This window comes from Pipra filicauda, unplaced genomic scaffold (genome assembly GCF_003945595.2).
Source record: "Pipra filicauda isolate LSUMZ 115617 unplaced genomic scaffold, ASM394559v2 scaffold277_size1012519_pilon, whole genome shotgun sequence".
Taxonomy (NCBI): Eukaryota; Metazoa; Chordata; class Aves; order Passeriformes; family Pipridae; genus Pipra; species Pipra filicauda.
This window is the reverse complement of record NW_024104395.1, coordinates 148,195-165,979: the sequence shown is the minus strand read 5'-3', so window position 1 is coordinate 165,979 and position 17,785 is coordinate 148,195. Positions and strand designations below refer to the sequence as shown.

The 17,785-nt window shown below is 39.3% G+C and overlaps 1 protein-coding gene across 1 annotated transcript in view; it reads right to left on the bottom strand.

Annotated features, from left to right (window-relative positions):
* ARID2 (AT-rich interaction domain 2) overlaps positions 1 to 17,407 on the bottom strand; it is a 103,865-nt gene extending 86,458 nt beyond the window's left edge. Inside the window, exons 1-3 of the mRNA XM_027730711.2 lie at positions 16,429 to 17,407; positions 16,175 to 16,268; positions 14,944 to 15,041 (exon numbers count right to left, since the gene is read on the bottom strand). Of these exons, the coding sequence (XP_027586512.1) occupies positions 14,944 to 15,041; positions 16,175 to 16,268; positions 16,429 to 16,520 (284 nt within the window). The 5' untranslated portion in view covers positions 16,521 to 17,407. The remainder of the gene's footprint in view (positions 1 to 14,943; positions 15,042 to 16,174; positions 16,269 to 16,428) is intronic.
* Between the last annotated feature and the right edge of the window lie 378 nt (positions 17,408 to 17,785).

Genomic DNA, 17,785 nt, shown 5'->3' with positions numbered 1-17,785 from the left:
ATATTACAAAATTTCCTAACAATGTCACATTTTACCCTTGCTTTCTTACACTTTATTTTCAACCTTAACTGTTTTATATTTCATATTGCTCATAATCACCAATACATCTCCTGTGTAATTATTATTAACTCCACGCTATTTGTACTCTTTTCACCAAATATCCTCATGCTACTACCATAATTTTCTTTGATATGTCTTGATTACACAAAAATTTCTCATGGTCAAGGGAAATGTTTTCAAGCATAATTCAGTCTCCTCTGCACTCAATCTACTCCATAAATCTGCTCATCTCCAGACTCGCAACTTTTGGCACCACCCTTTTCTGAACTCTACTATTTTACTTTCCATACGATAATCTATTATTGTCTCCTTAATCATCAGATAATAATATTCTCTCAAATATTATGCTTTTTGCATATAAAATTTATATACACACAAACACTCTACATAACAACCTGTGACTATGGAAACTCTCCTGTTCCAGGAATACTGGAACTCTTGGCAAAATGTCCCTACTCAACTTTCTTGAAAGTACCACAGAAACAGCAACCCCTTTCATCATCACGTATCTCCATTTTAAAACTAAGATCCTCTGATCTTTCTCTTCCTCATTTGTTACCCGCATACTTATTACTCCGGTATTTTCTGAATTTTTTACTAATTTGATCATTCTCATTAAACTGATGTCAACCCCCCTATTTATCTCCATCTGTAAATAACTTCCAAGGAGATGACACAACTGTTGAGCCCTGAAAGTTACTTAAGTGACAAAACTTGATCTACCATAGTAAAAACTAGTTAAAAAGAGGAAAAGAATATAAGTAATTAATATTTGTCTAAATATGTGGAGCCTTTTCCTCTATATTCTCTGTATTGTTCTTCCTGTTCAGTCTATAATGGGACTTACCTGCGTAAGACTGACAACCTCTAGGAAATTAAAAGGAGGGCAAACAAAAAAAAGCTTCTCTTTACAGAAGACTAACCAAAAGGCAATATGAAAAACTTACAAAACTTGATTAAAAGTAAACAAATAAATAAACTACAGTAGTACTAGGCAATTCAAGACTAGAATCTGCTAGCTTGTCTCTCTGCAGCAATGGAACCCTAATGCAGGCCTCCATGAAAGCAGATCTCTACAATTAAAAAACAAAACACAAGCCCTCACCACCACCACAACCCTAAAAGCAGAGCTCATATCACTACTGGGGTGCAGCACAGCAGCCACTCAAGTGACAGCAGCACTGTCTGCTTGAACAGGGATACCACAAGCTGCTATTTAAGATAACAGCAATAATTTCTGATGTACATAAGCAAGCAAGAATGATGACCTATGCTCTTTTTCTACCCTCTTTTATGCACTGAGGTAGGATATGTACTGTCTTTAAAAATAATGTGTTGCTTTTATTCTCTGAAGAGATCAGTGTGGCTGACAGCTCAAAAGAGAGTGGCAATAAGTACTACTGTTAAATACAAATTTACATTATCTTTAGTAAAAAAATTGCAATAAATAGCAAAAAAATTCTAATCATAGCAGAATCAAAATGCTGGATGATAATATCTAACATAGTAGAAATTGCAGAGTTGCATGAAAAATATAGTTTGTCCCCATCTTAGACTAATTCACTTGCCCTCCACTCACTAATTGTTTCGATCAGTACAACTTACATTCCATAACTTGGAGCAGTTTCAACCAACAGCCATTTTATACATTTTGCTTAGAGCAGGTTGTGTTCAAAAGTTGTCTTTCCAAGTTACATAAGCCTAAGGTCCAGGACAAGCAACAGTTTTGTATCACATATGATCAAGAACTGTCAAAAAGAAACAGCACTTTGCAACTACTTCCATCTGTAAAATCCAAACCCGGTCTCCAAATCCCTGTGTATGTAGGTATAAAAATATTACTAGAATTTTTGAATCAAATATTTTTCTCATTGACAATTCATTCTTAACATATATATAGCATTACAAGTGCGACAGGAAGTCTATGCAATCTATCGCAAACTTAAACTGACATCCAGACTTGTATATGCTTTCTCCATACACACAGATCAAATTTATGCACTTAAAACACACAGAATACATGTAAACATTAGTAATTTTCTCAAAGTGACAACAGCATTTGAAGAAATGCTTACTGTTCCACAACTGTAACCTTCTTATCATTCTTAAATGTAGCAATGCCCATGAAGAAATATTTTCCAAGATGAGACCTTTCTCCCTGCAAGCTATTTAAGGAACAAATAAAATCCTTTATTTGATTATATGCAATTTTATGCCTTTATGATATTTTAATATAAGGATAAAACTAACAGTAATTGTGATGGTGGTAGATTTTTTAAACCAAAATGAAAATGGTAAATTCAGTGCTAATGAAAAATATAAACTAACACAACAGAAATTAATTCTGCTCATGCAGCACTGGTAGTGCAAGCAAAGATGCAGAAGAACCACTAAAAGGTTTGTACCAATAAACGAGAACTTCACTGTAGAAAGCAGATGGTGCAGCTCAGTGCTTTACAAATGACAGTCTTCACTCAGCAGCAATCCAGCATCTGGGATACAAGTCAATTAATACCAGTGAACAATTTAAATGAGGGAGTTGGCCAATAAAGACTAACTTATCAGCATTTGATTACATAACCCCTCCTTTTCCTGCTACAGTATCTACCCCATCCACCCTTTCAAAGAGTGTTCTCTCCAACATTCCCACATTCCTGTCTCCTGACCCAATGCATGAATGCACCCAGCTCACTCTATATTCATATGCCTTCCCATTGCAATTCAACTACCTATGCACAAAGGGTTCTCCCTCACCCTCTCATTAAAACACCTCCAAAACAGCTTGTCTTCCGTCTCCTTTGGCCTACAGGTGACTGAGAAGCAGCCTGTGTTCTATCTGGCCCAGCTGGAGGCAGAGGTAGCCTGTGCCTCCCAGCAGGGTACCGGAGTGACTACTCAGAGTCCAAGTGTCTCCTGCCAGGCTGGCAACCTTGCAGTACCCATGCTCCTTGGAGCCTCCAAGCTGCACATCTGGATCAGCTGGCTGCTTGGGCAGGAGATGTGTGAATTCCCAAAGGGCAGCTGCTAAGTCAAGAAATACATGAAGTCACAAACCATAGGAAACACATGCCATCTGAACCAAAAAAGCCTTGAGTTAAAAGACATGGTCCTGAGAGTCATTTCCACCCAGTGTCCTTCTACAGAAGAATCCTCTACTGGGCAGCTTTCAAAGATTCCTCTAGTAAGGCAACCAGGTCAACAATGCTATATGTTTGTATTGTTGCTGTATGTTATACAGCACGTGAACAATGATATTTATGTTGTGTCTACTTTCCTATAACTTTCCATCATTATTTCCACAATATAAAAATGGGTATTTATTTTGATATTGTGGGTACTGGAAGTCAGCAATACTACAGATCACACTATATCAGTGAAATTATAATACAAATAAGTAAATTCTTCGGTAAGTTTCTGAAAACAAGAAATAATTTTAACGGGTTTTTTTCTTTACTTAGCTTACAAGCTCCCCCACCAAGAAAAGCAAGCTTCAACTAATTTAGTTGAAACAAAACCTGTTACTTTCATAAACTCTTTAAAAACATAACAACCACCAAAGTTTGAGTCTGCAACTTTTGGTTACATGGAAAGACCTCCTGAAAACAACTAATATTAGAACACTACACCAATTTTAGTATCTATAAGTTCTCAATATATCTTCATTGACTTCACTGGTTTAGTTTCTTTCCTTGCTTTGCTACGGCAGGCACATTTCGTGTTAATATACATGGTCCAGATGTTACACACCTCACCTTTACAAGCACACTGCAGGACTGACACAGGATCCCACCAATTTCAGCCCAGTTCTTAAGAGGGATGAATTCTCCCTATACAAACCTAGAGGCAATTCCACATGGGCAAAAGTCTACAAACACAGTTCTTAGAGCAGACCTACAGAAGCACCAAATCACCATAAAACTAATGAAATATCTTTGCTTTCTACCAAGCACATTTATGGCACACAAACAGCCATGCAGATAAGTATCAGTACACTTAGGAAAGCTGGGTGTTTGTTTACAGTTACATGCAGAACAGTACATTATTTTTAAGTCATCTTTTTCTTTGATCTTACGAAGCACCTTCTTCAACAGCTGGACTAACTCTGTTTACAATACAATTAAAATGCTTACTAGGAGAATGAAAGCTACTACAGAAAAATGGGATTTGCGTAGTCCTAATATAAAAATCTAAATAGAAAAAAATATTGAATTCATCTGTGATAAAATCCACCTTTCTCGGAATGTAACCATATTTTACTGATAACAGCATATTGATCATAGGACATATTAATGAAACAATACTAAACATGATGAACTCATTGTCATCAAGTATTGTATTTTCATTTTCTAGCCTTTTACATTTTTACTATGATACCATACGCATTGACTAACATAACACCTTTCTAATAAATAACTTCATGTTATATAAACAGAGAAGCACATGGCATTAAACAAAATAACAAGTTCAGCAAAGTTGGAAGGAAATACAGTCATTTGAAGCATTTAAAAAAAAAAACAAACACACCAAAACATACAAAACCCCCCTCACTTACCTAAAGTATTCCAAGTTGTATGGGAGTTAGGGCCCCATATATTCTTCAAATCCAATTAAACAAAATAATTCACTACAGGGAGCAGCCCTTGCACATAACTGTGTTCAGAAAAAATATTTTCACTGAAAAAATATAAAAAATTGTATTTCTATACCTCAGAGTTACAAAAATGACCTTGGAAGAACAAGCAAAATGTACACCAGTGCTGCAGTGCCTGACTAGGTCCTGCAGAGTACTTGAAGACATTTTTCAGGTGTGTGAAACACCCTTTAGATATTCATCTGGATCCCATGAATGCTGCATGCCCACAGCCGAAGAATTTGCTTTTCAGGTACGACAGAGTCTATTAGTTTTGCTGTAAAATTTGGTATTTTACTGTTGCTAGGCACCTGACATTTAGAGCTTTATCCTCTTACCCTTTTACCTGCATACACCTTTCTTTTTCCCTCCAATTTTCTTACAATTAGGAATTCATTTCATTATAGTAAATATGCCACGTGCAGTCAACGGGTACAGACATGGAGGGGACAAGGAGAAGAAGCTGAATTATAGCCTGCAGTCAAAAGATTGAGAAGATGATGATCAGCAGAGAATGAGAGACAGGAGACTTGTGAGCTACACGGACAGGGTAAACAGTATTGCAACAGTGAATCCCACTCAGCCTACCACCAAAGGAAATGATTTCTCGGCTGGCCCATGTGGGTAACACCATGGAAGGCAAGACAGTGGAGAAATGATGCCCAGAAAGCACTCTCAAAACTCCTTTAGAGATAACTAATATCGCGATTAGTCAATTACCTGGTGGTCTAGTGGTTAGGATGCGGCGCTCTCACCGCCGCGGCCCGGGTTCGATTCCCGGTCAGGGACCCCGGGCAGATGGAGCTCGTCAGCCCTGTAAGGCCATCCATCTAAGAGAAGGTCACTCTAAACAAACCTACGTCCTGAGGACCTCGCTGCCACCGTCCGAGCTTCGCTCGGCCCCGGCAGTTGAACCTCAGGATTAAAGGGTGGGCTCAGTTCAGCACACACTGTGTCTCACCTAAAAAATCCACTGCGCAGGCTCGAAGGGTAAAGACCTTTCCCAAATCTTCGTTCGCGAAGACTGGCCATACAATTACCACATTGAAAAATGAGTCAGAATTATGTGTATTGATATAACAGACTGATACTGCCATGGAATTTACTCCCGTTTCTCACAGAGAGCACAAGGCTCTACTGTGAAGAATATCCTCTAGAAACAAATTACGGTTGCATATCCATACTTACATGAAGCAATTCCTGATTTTTTCACTTATTTGCTGTGCAACTGTAGCATTATATGAACATGTACTGTTAGAAATTTTAATTTTCCCAGGTTTTCAGAGATGGTATTGGGGGTGAAAAGTGTCCAAGAAACAGCCCTGTAATCTACAGTGTTTCAAAGCTATATTATTGCCCCAAAAGTACAGAGGACATCTGTAAATTCTGTAACATGGCACTGTTTACCTGGTCAATGCCTGGATTCTGCATCATTTTGTCAAGGTCACTAGAAGATGGATACTCCTGAGCAAAATAACCATGTAAGGGAAGAACTGTTCCTAAGGTTATTCCCACAAGTTTTCTTCTAATATACATATAGTTTTTAAAAAGCAAACAAGCCCATACACATAGTTTTACATCTGTCCTACACCATAATAATTATTAACATACTCAAAACATGCTAGATTTATCCCCAATATATAACTAAGCCCCTGGCATGTATCCCAAACAAAAAGTTACATCCCAGTAATTCATGCTGTTATAGCACTTCAAAGAACTTTAACAGAGCTACTCAAAGTTAGTCATGTGATTTGGTGATTTACAGAGCTGAGAATCTCTGCACATGGTTTATCATGGAAGCATAGCAACCTTTGGACTGGGAGGCAGAAACCAACCAGCAGACGTCACAGCACGTAACAGTGGAGAAACGCGCGCAGCAGTAAGTATGGCCCATGGAAACTTCAGCAACCAACCACATGAAAAGACCACTGAGCTCTGAGAGAGAGAAGGTGTCTCAGAAACGGAATGACCACCTTACTTTACAGGAATTTTTATGTATTTTAGGCAGCTATGGATTGACAAGTAACACCGTAAATTATTCTGAAATACTCATAATCTGAACAGTTGCTCCTCCCACATCAACAGAAAATAGTACGAACACAGTTCACTCTTACAGGCAAATATGATTCAACAGAACTCCACTTATCATAATAGTACGGGATCCCTCCCACAGCAAGGTCTTGCTATAGTTCATCTGCAGTTAAAATAAATGCATGTGCATTCAGTTTAAAGACAGGAAAACAAAAAGTAGAGTATTCAGTTTCACTACCTTATGTCCAAAAACGTAATTCAGGTCTGCTTAAGACTTGAACTTGTTGCTCCAAGGAGACTGTATTTGATATGTGATACCTAGCTCACTAATCTAGTACCTCAGGCAAAGCCTAAGCTCACTATTCTGGGTACCATCTTGCTGTTTTATTATCCTTCCTTAAGATAAGCTTCTTTCTTTCAACCGTTTCAACATTTCTCTGCTTAGGCATCCCAAGTATATTTATTCCCTAAGGAATAAAGATTGCTCTTCTCATCCATGCTATATTTTCTGCTTCTCAACATTGTAGAGGGCAAACAAGCTTATGAAAAGTTTTATTTTCCTCATTTATTTCTAATTTATATTCATTTTCAAATATTTAAGATATGACATAGAAGCATGAAGAGACACAAACCCTGCATTATAGAGCTTACAGTCTCACACCTCTCTGTGAGATAGATAAACAAACATCAGCACACCCACTTTATGAATAAAAAGATGGCAAATGATTCAACTAAGGTCAATGAAAAAATACGTATCAGACTCATAACCAGAAACAATATCATGTGATGTGATCTCTGGCCTATACCAATCCCCTCTATGGACTATATCTTCTATTAATGTGGACTAGTACTACAGTCACTCCAAGCAGTCCCATTTAAGCTGCAAAACACCACTCCAACACTCTGAACAAGCATTTTAAAACAAAACACAGCAAAACAAAACACAACACCACCACAAATAACTCCTTCTTATAATCCTATATACTTAGTTTTCAGTTCTCCAATTCAGAGAACATAACACTATCCTGTTTTATTTTTCAAACAGTGCTTCCTCAGCTATTGATTAAAGAGCAATTTTAAAAGACAGTAAATAACATCAGCCTCCTTTTATGGATGGTTTAACTAAGGCTCAAGAAGAAGAAATATGCCTGTCAGAAATGGATTTTAGTGTAATTAAAAAAAAAAAAAAAACCAACAAAAAAACCCAAAACCAACCAAACAGAAAACAAACAAAATCCCCCCAACAACCCCCCCCCAAAAAATCAGCTTTACTGTATTTGGATTTCATTCTTATTTGACATGCACTCACAAAGTAACAGCCTGAACCTCTAGGTACCTCTAGTCCTCATCTGTAGAACTCAACAAATTATATTTCTCTATTTCATTAGTGGGAAAAGTGGGGAAGTGGTTGAGAAATAAAAAAAAAAAAAAGAAAAAAGTATGAAAGTTTTATCTATTGAGATTTAACTGCAAATAAGCAAGGTAATTAAAGCCTACTAGCTCCAGAATAAAATTACACAAAAAACCCAAAAAAACAAACAGCTTTACTTAGCCCAGGCTTATTCCATTTCACAAAGAAAGAAGCCATACCCTTGCATTCCATATTAATTCTTGATCTTATTGTAGTATGCTTACCATTTATTCAAACTTAAAACATTACAATATATTAATAATTTTATGGCATAAATTCATTTACATACTGTTTCAGTGAAAGAAAATGGTCTTAACAAACAGAAGTTTCCACCAATTACGAGAAGATTCAGTAGGTCACAGAAGTCACCACACTTATAATGTTGCCAAAAACTTGCTCTATTTAGGTTATTGGTTCTGACATCTGTCTAGATAAGCTTTCAAGTTAAACAATCAGAATTCTGTATTAAAACTGAAGAACAACATTTACCCCTCCCCAAATAAACCAACATACTTCAGCTTAGAAGCAGCCACTTAAGCCATTTCTAACAAAAAGCTTGCAGAAAATAATCAGGAAAATATGTTAGCGTTTATCACACTAATTTTCACTACATTTTGCAGCAATAAAGACGAGTTTACCCTCTGAAGGAAAAGCTGAGAAACTTTGATAAAGGCCAAACTCATTTACACAGTAAACTAGTATGGCAACATAACTGTAAGAAACAGCAATTTTAAGGCAGCTATGTTCTCTTTCACCTGCTGCTTGCTCTCCTCAGGTGAGGCCTATTGCAAATGTTGCATTATGTAAGTTCTGTTTCCCTTTAAGCAGATTCCCAGCAACTCTGACAACACAACATCCATACAAATAACTTCCATTGAGAGACATTCTAAGATTTTAATAACCAGCATGTTTAATTTCCCTAAATAAAGCTTTACTGCATGAACAGTAACTAACCTTGATTGTACGTTGGCTATATGATTCAGTACAACTAAAACTATCTAAAATACTCACTTCAGACTTAAAGAATGGCCTTAAACATCTGACTGAAACATGCATTACAACTTTTGTCTTCAGGAGGAAAACAGAACATTTTAAGAAGAAATCATAAAAATGTCATCCGTGTTTTTGTTTCCTGTCCTGCCAGTGACTGGAGGATTTGGGACAAAATTAAGTACAACAGATTCCACACGTGAAGTCTGTAGCTATGCAAGATGAAAGTCTTCATTATGGCATTATTCAAGGATGGACAAAACCTGTAAGGTCATCTGGTCCCTTTCTCTGCCAGTCCTGGCTCATTACCTGTTGCACATGTATTAGTTCCTGGCCAGGCCAATGCTGAACGACCCATGGTGGGGTTCCCCCCTACCTGGCATACTACTGGTACTAGAAGGTATTCAGGTACATCTGGGGGGGTTTTGTCCTGCTGTGTTTCTGTTCAGAACTTTCTCCTTCAGTTTCATCTCAGCTTACACATTAACACAACCTCTTATTTTACTTAAAATTATCTCCCTTTTAAGTACTTAGACCGTTCAAAACACTTGGAAGATATAATTTCTCCTTCTCAAGCAAAATGTTAATTTAGCCAAGCAAAACATATTTATTTAGTAAATCTTTTTTTTTTTTTAATTCAGTCAGTCCCTTCAGTCTTCTTAATATTTTGTTGCTCTTATCTAAGTTTCTGTTAAGTTGCCCCACTTGTTGCAAAGACTCTGAAGTAAAACAGTACTCCAAACATAGTTCCATAATCTTGTACAGAAATCCACCTCCCACTTGTTCAATGCCTCTGTGGATGCAACCTAAACTCATTCTGAATTTTACAAACTCTATATATTATATTGCAAATGGGGCCTGTCCTTCCTATCAGAAGCATGCACAAATCCCTTTCATATGAAAGGGAGTTGGGTGCACACAACTGACAGGATTATCAGGCCCATGGTATCACTCCTATCCCTTTTTCAGCAATACAGCTTTCCAGGTTATTCCCTCACAATGAATACCTGTTTTGGATTACGGTCCCTCAACTGTTTTAGCTTGCATTTTCCAAACTAAATCTCACTTGTATTTTCTAACAATGCGCCTAATTTCTTTAGATAACCTTTTCTTTTCTGCCCTGACTTGTGTTTAACTCTTCTCACTCTCACTGTCTGCTAATACTGCAAGTGTACTATTCACCTTCTCATAAAGCTAAGCAATGTAGACACTAAATAAGCCTAAAATGGCTAAACTTGTATTACTACGTGCATATGTAAGCACTGATGTTACTCTTTTAGCACCTAAAACTGCTGTGACTCACCAAATCTATTCGTTATACTTTGTTCTATTTTCGTTTATGGTCCTTCAACCATTTTTTTCATTCACATAACTATCCATATACATAAATAATTTGTTAACAAGAGATTTTGAGATGTATTTTAATTTTAGAAAATATGTAAAATTTTACTATAGCTACAACTTTCTCTTCATTTACTGGGGCCTTGAACCTGCAATCAGATCTGGCAAACAAGCCAGTCCTGTACTTCTCCATACCCACTGATCTGCGTGCAGATGCTGTTGCAGTATCAGATCCTAATTTTAAACACTGAGCAAGAATAACAAAGAAAACTCTCTTAAAGTAATTTCTGCTTGGAAAACTCCAGGGTTATTATTGTTTCCCTGATATTTCTGCCACTATTTTACTAAGAACAGAATCCACTTTATCTAGCTCTTGAGTTCATGCTTTTTTTTTTCTCCCCCCTTTATTTTTTTTTTACAAAATCAGTACTATTATTTAATTTTTTAGGGGCATCTTAAAGATCAGATTACTTATACATATCTTCAGATCTTTCAAGAACCTCCTCTATTTGTCATCAGTAACTACTTCATTCATATGGTTCTGATTTTTAACTGCTCAGTTTTTCATCCTACTATATATGGAATTTCAGGAAATTCAGCATAATGGCTTGCCTTAATAATAACTTTATACAACTTCTCATTTATGTACTGACCTCCTTCCTTTCTACTTTACTTCCCCTTACCTCTCCAATATTTAAAACGGCAAATTCTTGTTCACCTGAACTAGTATTAACTAAGTTCTGCTGCCTTTGCCAGAAGCTTACAATACACACATACTGCCCACCTTTCAGGAGTTCTCTGCAGTACTAAGACTTATACTTACTTTACAGCTAGTCCTTTCATATCATTTATCTTAATGTAGGTAAATACCTTTAAAACCCAAACTAATTTCTAATTCAGTTAGGCATATTCCATTTACACATGTAAGTGTACAAAATCTCTCCCCAAAAAAAGATGAAGACCTACAACAAAAATAAATGTATCACTTACACTCATATGAAAACCAACAGAATCTTATACTAACGCGAGGTCACATCAGCTCAATTCTTTGTAGGACTGTAACCTGATCAACCAGTAACATAAAAAACAAGCTATATTCCATGTTAGCTTTCTTTTTACCTACTGTATGTTTACTAACAAAAACATAAAAGCAGGCCCACATTCCTGATGTTTACATTTATGACCCCACACTAAAATATTTTCATTACCATTATAAAACAATCTTCAGAGAAGTATTTGGAAAATGCTTTACTAATTCACCTCAATTGAGATGAAACATCTAATTTGTACTACATCCAATGGAATTACACTCTCTGATGCTGTAAAGACTTATAGAACTACATTAACAAGTACAGTTCTATCAATGGTTATCGGCATTGTGGCTTTTGACTGCTCACTATGAACCACAGTGCATAAATTACATCACCTGTCAGACAGCTCAAAGCAACACAGGCACAAAGTTTGAATGGTTCAGACTTTCCCTATTATAAACAACTTTTTCCAGTGACAGAAAAGGGAGAGCAGTGCAAGAGAGAAGGGGTGGATAAGATTGGCTACCATGCATTCAACTATCACCAATCATAAAGCCTATCAGAATTACATCAGAAGTTTAAACAATTCTCCTCTTTAATGGAGCCTACCATACATTCCCAAAGACACATAGCAAAATTCCACAACAGTCAAAATGGAAGTTATTTATACAGAAAAAACACACTTCCCAACTGCCTAGAAAAACCCAGTGACTGTTTTGCAAAATATTCAGTCTGATCAAGCCAACAGGATTACTGACCTCACACAAATAATTCAACTTTCTCAATTGTTTACATAGTAATTTTAAGTAAAAATGACAGCATTATTAGAGGCAACACAGCAAAATTAGCAAGTGGTCCATGTAGCTTGAGATCTCATCTCAGCAAACACGTTATACCAGAAGTTTCACAGAAGGAAGCAACTTTAATGACAAACCATCCCAAATCCAAATCTGCAAATGAATTCATGTAGTGAATTCAGTGCACACCACTGAATCCCTCTGAATTCAACAGGGTCCCATCTGCCACACAGATTCCTCACTTTACAGTACAAATGACACACAAGTGGATAAAAATCGATATAGAAGTTGATAGGCCTCAATTTGACTTTGTTTGCAAAGTCATTACAGTAGTGAGGCCAAGATTATAGTCATACTTGAGGTTCACGAGGAACACTTTTTTTTCCAAGGATAATTGCTCAGCAGTTCAAAAACTGCAGTAGAAAATCTAGCCCTGTAAGAAACCTCAGGTTATATTCTTCAACACAGACAAACTAGACCCTTGTAACAAATTTACCATTAAAGTGTTTTTTCTTTCCCTAGAACCAGACACCGTCCCCCTTAAACCTTCTAGGTTAAAGCTAAACAAATGTTAACCTAGCAGAGAGACATGCACATACAATCTTACTACTGTGCACATGAAAAGAGGTGAACTCAGCTGGGAAACAGTTGACATCCAACTCAGATTATGTGAGAAGCAACAGTGAGCAAAGCAGCAAATCAGAAGAAACCAAAAAAAACCAAACAAAAAACAAAACCACCACTAAAAACCAGTCCACCCCAAAACCAACAACCTTGATAGCTTATTTCAGAATGGCCTAAGTAAATCACACAGACTGTGGCAAGACATTTTTAAAGATTCATCTTAACCATTTACCAACTTTTTGTCCTAAATTCCAAATAAGGAAAAAGCCCTTTCAATTATTTGTATTTATACATTTTTCAACCACTGTATTTCAAATAACGTCAATATCACATGCCAATAATAAAAATAACATTTTTGTATGTCTGATTCTAACTTAAAAACTAGTATCTTATTAAAATTAATAATTATTAGAAGTCTAAATTAACACTAATTGTGTTAACTGTCCCAGCATATAAAGGTTCTTGAAGTAAGATGAAAACACAAATGTCAATCTTTTTCTGCAAAAAGTCAGGCTGTTCCAATATTTACGATATATACAGAAATAGAAAGCAAAGGGTAAACAAAACAAAACAAAAAAATCAAAAAACTATCATTTTGCATATTACATGTAAAATCTAGTCAAGTAACAGACTACATGGTCCAACAGGAAAGCTCAAAAAGGAAATAACTGCTTTCTATGATATGACAAATCTTCAGCAACACTACCTTAATACTAAGGGGGGGAGATTAAAAAAGCAACAGGGAAGGACATCCTAAAGCAAGCTTCTCACTTAATTCCTAGGCCTAGGCCTGCTACCAATCATAAAATTTGCTAAAAATATTAACAACAGTAATTTCTTTTCTTAATCTGGATCTTAAAGCAAATCATATGTCATCACAAAAAAAAAAGAAAAATTCAGTAACTACAAATATCTGACTAAGGTTTTTCAGACATCACTGTAACTCAATAACTGCTCCACTGTGCTATGAACTCTACAGCTTCAAGCTGGAAGTCAATCTAGGACAACCAATAGAAAGTGCACCTGTACAATTACTGCATTTCCTAATTCAGAAGGCCCAACTAAGAACAGATAAAGCCTGTGTGTACTCAGCTCACCAAAACAGAAATCCAGAAGTCCATACATCTTCTGTACATATTACACACCTATATTATCATTAATTTCAATGAAAAAATATCATATTTATAATGCAGAAACAGAAAATTACATTCCTTAACCAATGTTCACAAAACTCCCTTCTAAATGAAATACAGATGTCTACATATACCATCTAAAACACAATCATTTAAAAATCATTTCCACAAAAAAAATCACCAAAACTTAATTAAAAATAATTTCTTTTTAAAAAGTAATCTAGTAACTGAATAATACCACAAACAGTAATTTAAAATATACAATATGAACTCCACGCTACACTGAAAAATAATCTGTATTACAAAAAATAACCTGTATCATTTCAAGGAATGCAATCTTATTTTTAAAACCTGCAAAAATTTATTTTTCAAGTAATAAAAAAAATTTTTTAGCTCTTTGTACTCTAAAACAAAAAATATATACTGCTAGTAAGTGATAACAACATAATTTATCCAAAGCAGTTTACCTTCCTGCAGATGCATTTTCATTCAATGTCTGACCCCACTGAGTAGTAAACAAGTTTACACATACCAACACATTTCAGTGCTCCAAAAATTAACCTAAGTTTCTATAACTATAACAACATGATCTCTTAGTAACAGTCCTTTAGTATCGTCATTCTAAAACAATCAAAAAAAATGGCCCTGACATATACTGCTTGTATACTTGGGATCCCTTCAAAGTTTAACGCTTGCAGATATAAAATCAAAATAACTAAGAAACAGAATCACCTTTAACTGATCACTGCACCAGACCAGTAAGAAATTACAAGTTCTTTCTGCTTTATTTTACAGCATTTTTAAAGAGCAGGGATATTTTTATTATTGCACACATTGAAAACCAAATATAACCCCACACTCAAAAATACTACTGGAACAGCTTGATAGCACTCACCGCAAGTAATACTGTTTTAAAGCGAAGGCAGCGTTAGAACAACTTCTGGGAAAGTTAAACTCCTCTACAATTTCTCCCCACTGATTCTTCTCTGATACCTGTCAAAAACAACACACAGGCCGAGATACACAACGTACACGAAAACATGTTGCTGACAGCGAACATCACAAAAAAACACATGCTGCAATGAAGCAAATAGATAAATATATAAAAATAAATAAGCACAAATGTATATGGGATTTAGGATCATGTATTTTATTGACAGTGGGTAGTATTCACCCCTCGGGAATAATCCCGCTTCTCACGGGTCTCTTAATGCATTTATTTTTTAATATAAACATATTTTTTTTTTCTGGGGGGACGGCCGGGAAGGCTGGTATTGTTTTGGGGTTTGTTTGTTTTTGTTTTTACTGCCTGGACAATAACCAATCGGGAGTCCCTCTGTCGCCCCCTTTTAAATCCTAACGCGGTCCGTTAAAAACCCAAAGAAGTTTAAAATAATGCAGGGAAGTGCTTGCGGGGGCGCCCCCTGGGCTGCGGGGCGCGGGGGCGCCGGCCCGGGGGGTCCCCCCAACACAGATCCACAGACATAGAGAGGCCTTTCTTTTGAGGCCTACATTTCTGTCCCCAGCCTTGAAGCCTAAAGATGGCTATTTGATTACACACCGTCTTGGGTGCCCCTTTTGTTATTTTTCCCCGGGAAAGGCTCGGAGGGCAGCGCCCGGCCCCCCCCGGCTGCGAGGATCGTTCCCTAGCCCATGCTCCGTGCCGATTATCGATGTTAAACATGCCCGCTAATTTTGAGTTGCACTAAAACTGCACTCAGACTCTCTCTCTCCTCTCTGTCTTTCCCTATGCGAGAGAGAGAGAGAGACGCACAGAGCTGCCACCACAGCCGAAAGAAGCCTCCTCTCGCCGCCCGCAGCTCCCTGCTCCCCCCTCTCGTTGCCGCGGGGAGGGGGGCAGGGGCGAGGGGGTCCGGCGGAGGCGGGGGAGGCAGGAGCGGGGTGTGCGCTGTACCCCCGGGTCCCCCTTCATCGCTCCGCCGACAAGGCCGAGCCACCAACCTGCCTGTCTGCTCGCTTCCTCCTTCCACCCCCCACCTTCTATAACCGGCTTTAAATAGGACGGTTCTCGGCCACCCCGGCTCCCCCCGCCACCCCTGGGGGTCAGAGGAGACTTTTGGGAAGAGGTTAGTGGGAGGGAAACCCAAATTAAAACTTCCACTCACCTTCCCAAATCCGCCTAAAGTGGTGACTCTGGTATAGAGAGCGTGAAGATCCAGCTCCTTCCCACCCACCACGGGGATCTTCTTAAAAGGAGACCTGCCAAAGGAGATACACACAAAACACCACAACTTGTCAGCTCTGCCCCCTTTTCTCCCCTCGCTAGGGCTGCCGTGTCCTTCAGGGAAGGGGCTGGAAGTTGGATCTGGTCGGTTTAAAAGCCTCCCCCCCTCCCGTTCCATCTCCCCATTTTCCTCACCCTCTGCTGTGGTGAAACTGCCGCAGCTCGTCCAGGAAAGCGAGTCCCTTTCTCCGCTGGTCTGCGTGGTTTTTACCCGTCGAATTTGCCATTTTTGTAATAAAAAAGGTTCTCGTAAAAAAAAAAATCCAATTTAAAAAAAAAACGGCCGACAACAACAACAACAATCCCCGGCTCCTCCTTGTCTTTAAGAGACCCAGGTGCCCGTGCTCGGCCGGGGATCAGCCATGGAGAGGGGCTTGTTTAAAAAAAAGTTTAAAAGGAATAAGGGAGCCCCGAGAGTGTGGTAATTGCGAGTCCTGTCTCCACACAACACACGGGCGAAGAGGCAGGGAGGGAGAGGGGCACCTCTCAGTAAATTCCTCCTCCCGCGGCTGCTGCCTCTCTCAGCACCACAAACCCAGCCGATCCAGCCTGCACATGAGACTCAACATGGTGCTGCTGGATCACACAATGAATTGGGTTACTGTTGTGGTGGGGCGGGGGGGGGAGCCGGAGTGAGGTATTGACAGTGTGTGTGTGTTACAGCCGCGGCTCCATGCGATCTCCCTCCCTCGCTCGCTCGCTCCCTCGCTCGCTCCCTTACACACACACACTGTACAGCTACGGCGGCGGCGGCGGTGGCGGCGGCAGCGGGATTCACTTCTCTTCTCGCTCAGACAAAAAGATCTGAGGCCGCCGTGCTTCTGCCTGGACGAGAGCGCGACACAGCGGGCCCCGGAGGCCGCTGCCGGTACTGCAGAAGGCAGCTCCAAAGGCAAAAGCCAGCACAGCCCCAGCAAGCAGTTCCTGGCGGGGAACAATAGGCTCCTCTCGCCGCTAAGGGCTCATCTGCAATGTGCCGCAAACTTCACACAAAGCCGGGCGGAAAGAGGCGAGGGAGAGGGAGAAGAGGGAGGAAAAAAACGGCTACTACCGGCTGTTGTGGGGCGCGGGGCCGGTGCGGGGCCCTCCCGTGCCAGGCTCGCGCCGACCGGCCTCCCTCCGCTGGCTGCCGGCTGGAGGGGGGGGGGGGGGGGGGGGGGGGGGAAGGGGGGGCGGGAAAGGTGGATTTGGAAAGCGGGGCCGAATTTTTTAATTGGACTAAACCCAACGCCCTGAGTTCAAGGGGAGAGAAAACAACAACGGAAGGGGGCACTGGTGGATGTAGACTTTCAGAAAACTTTCCGAGTCCCCCGGACCGAGGTGTTTCCAAGGGCAGGAAGTCGCCCCGGATGGCACGGGGGGGGGGGGGGCTGGGAGAGGGGGGGGAGCAGCAGGAACCCCTCATTTTGAGGCGTGAGGGGTTTCAAACTCTCCAAAGGAGTATACAGAGCGCTTCCCCGAGCAGGGGGTGCCCTGAAGAGGTTTGCCAGCA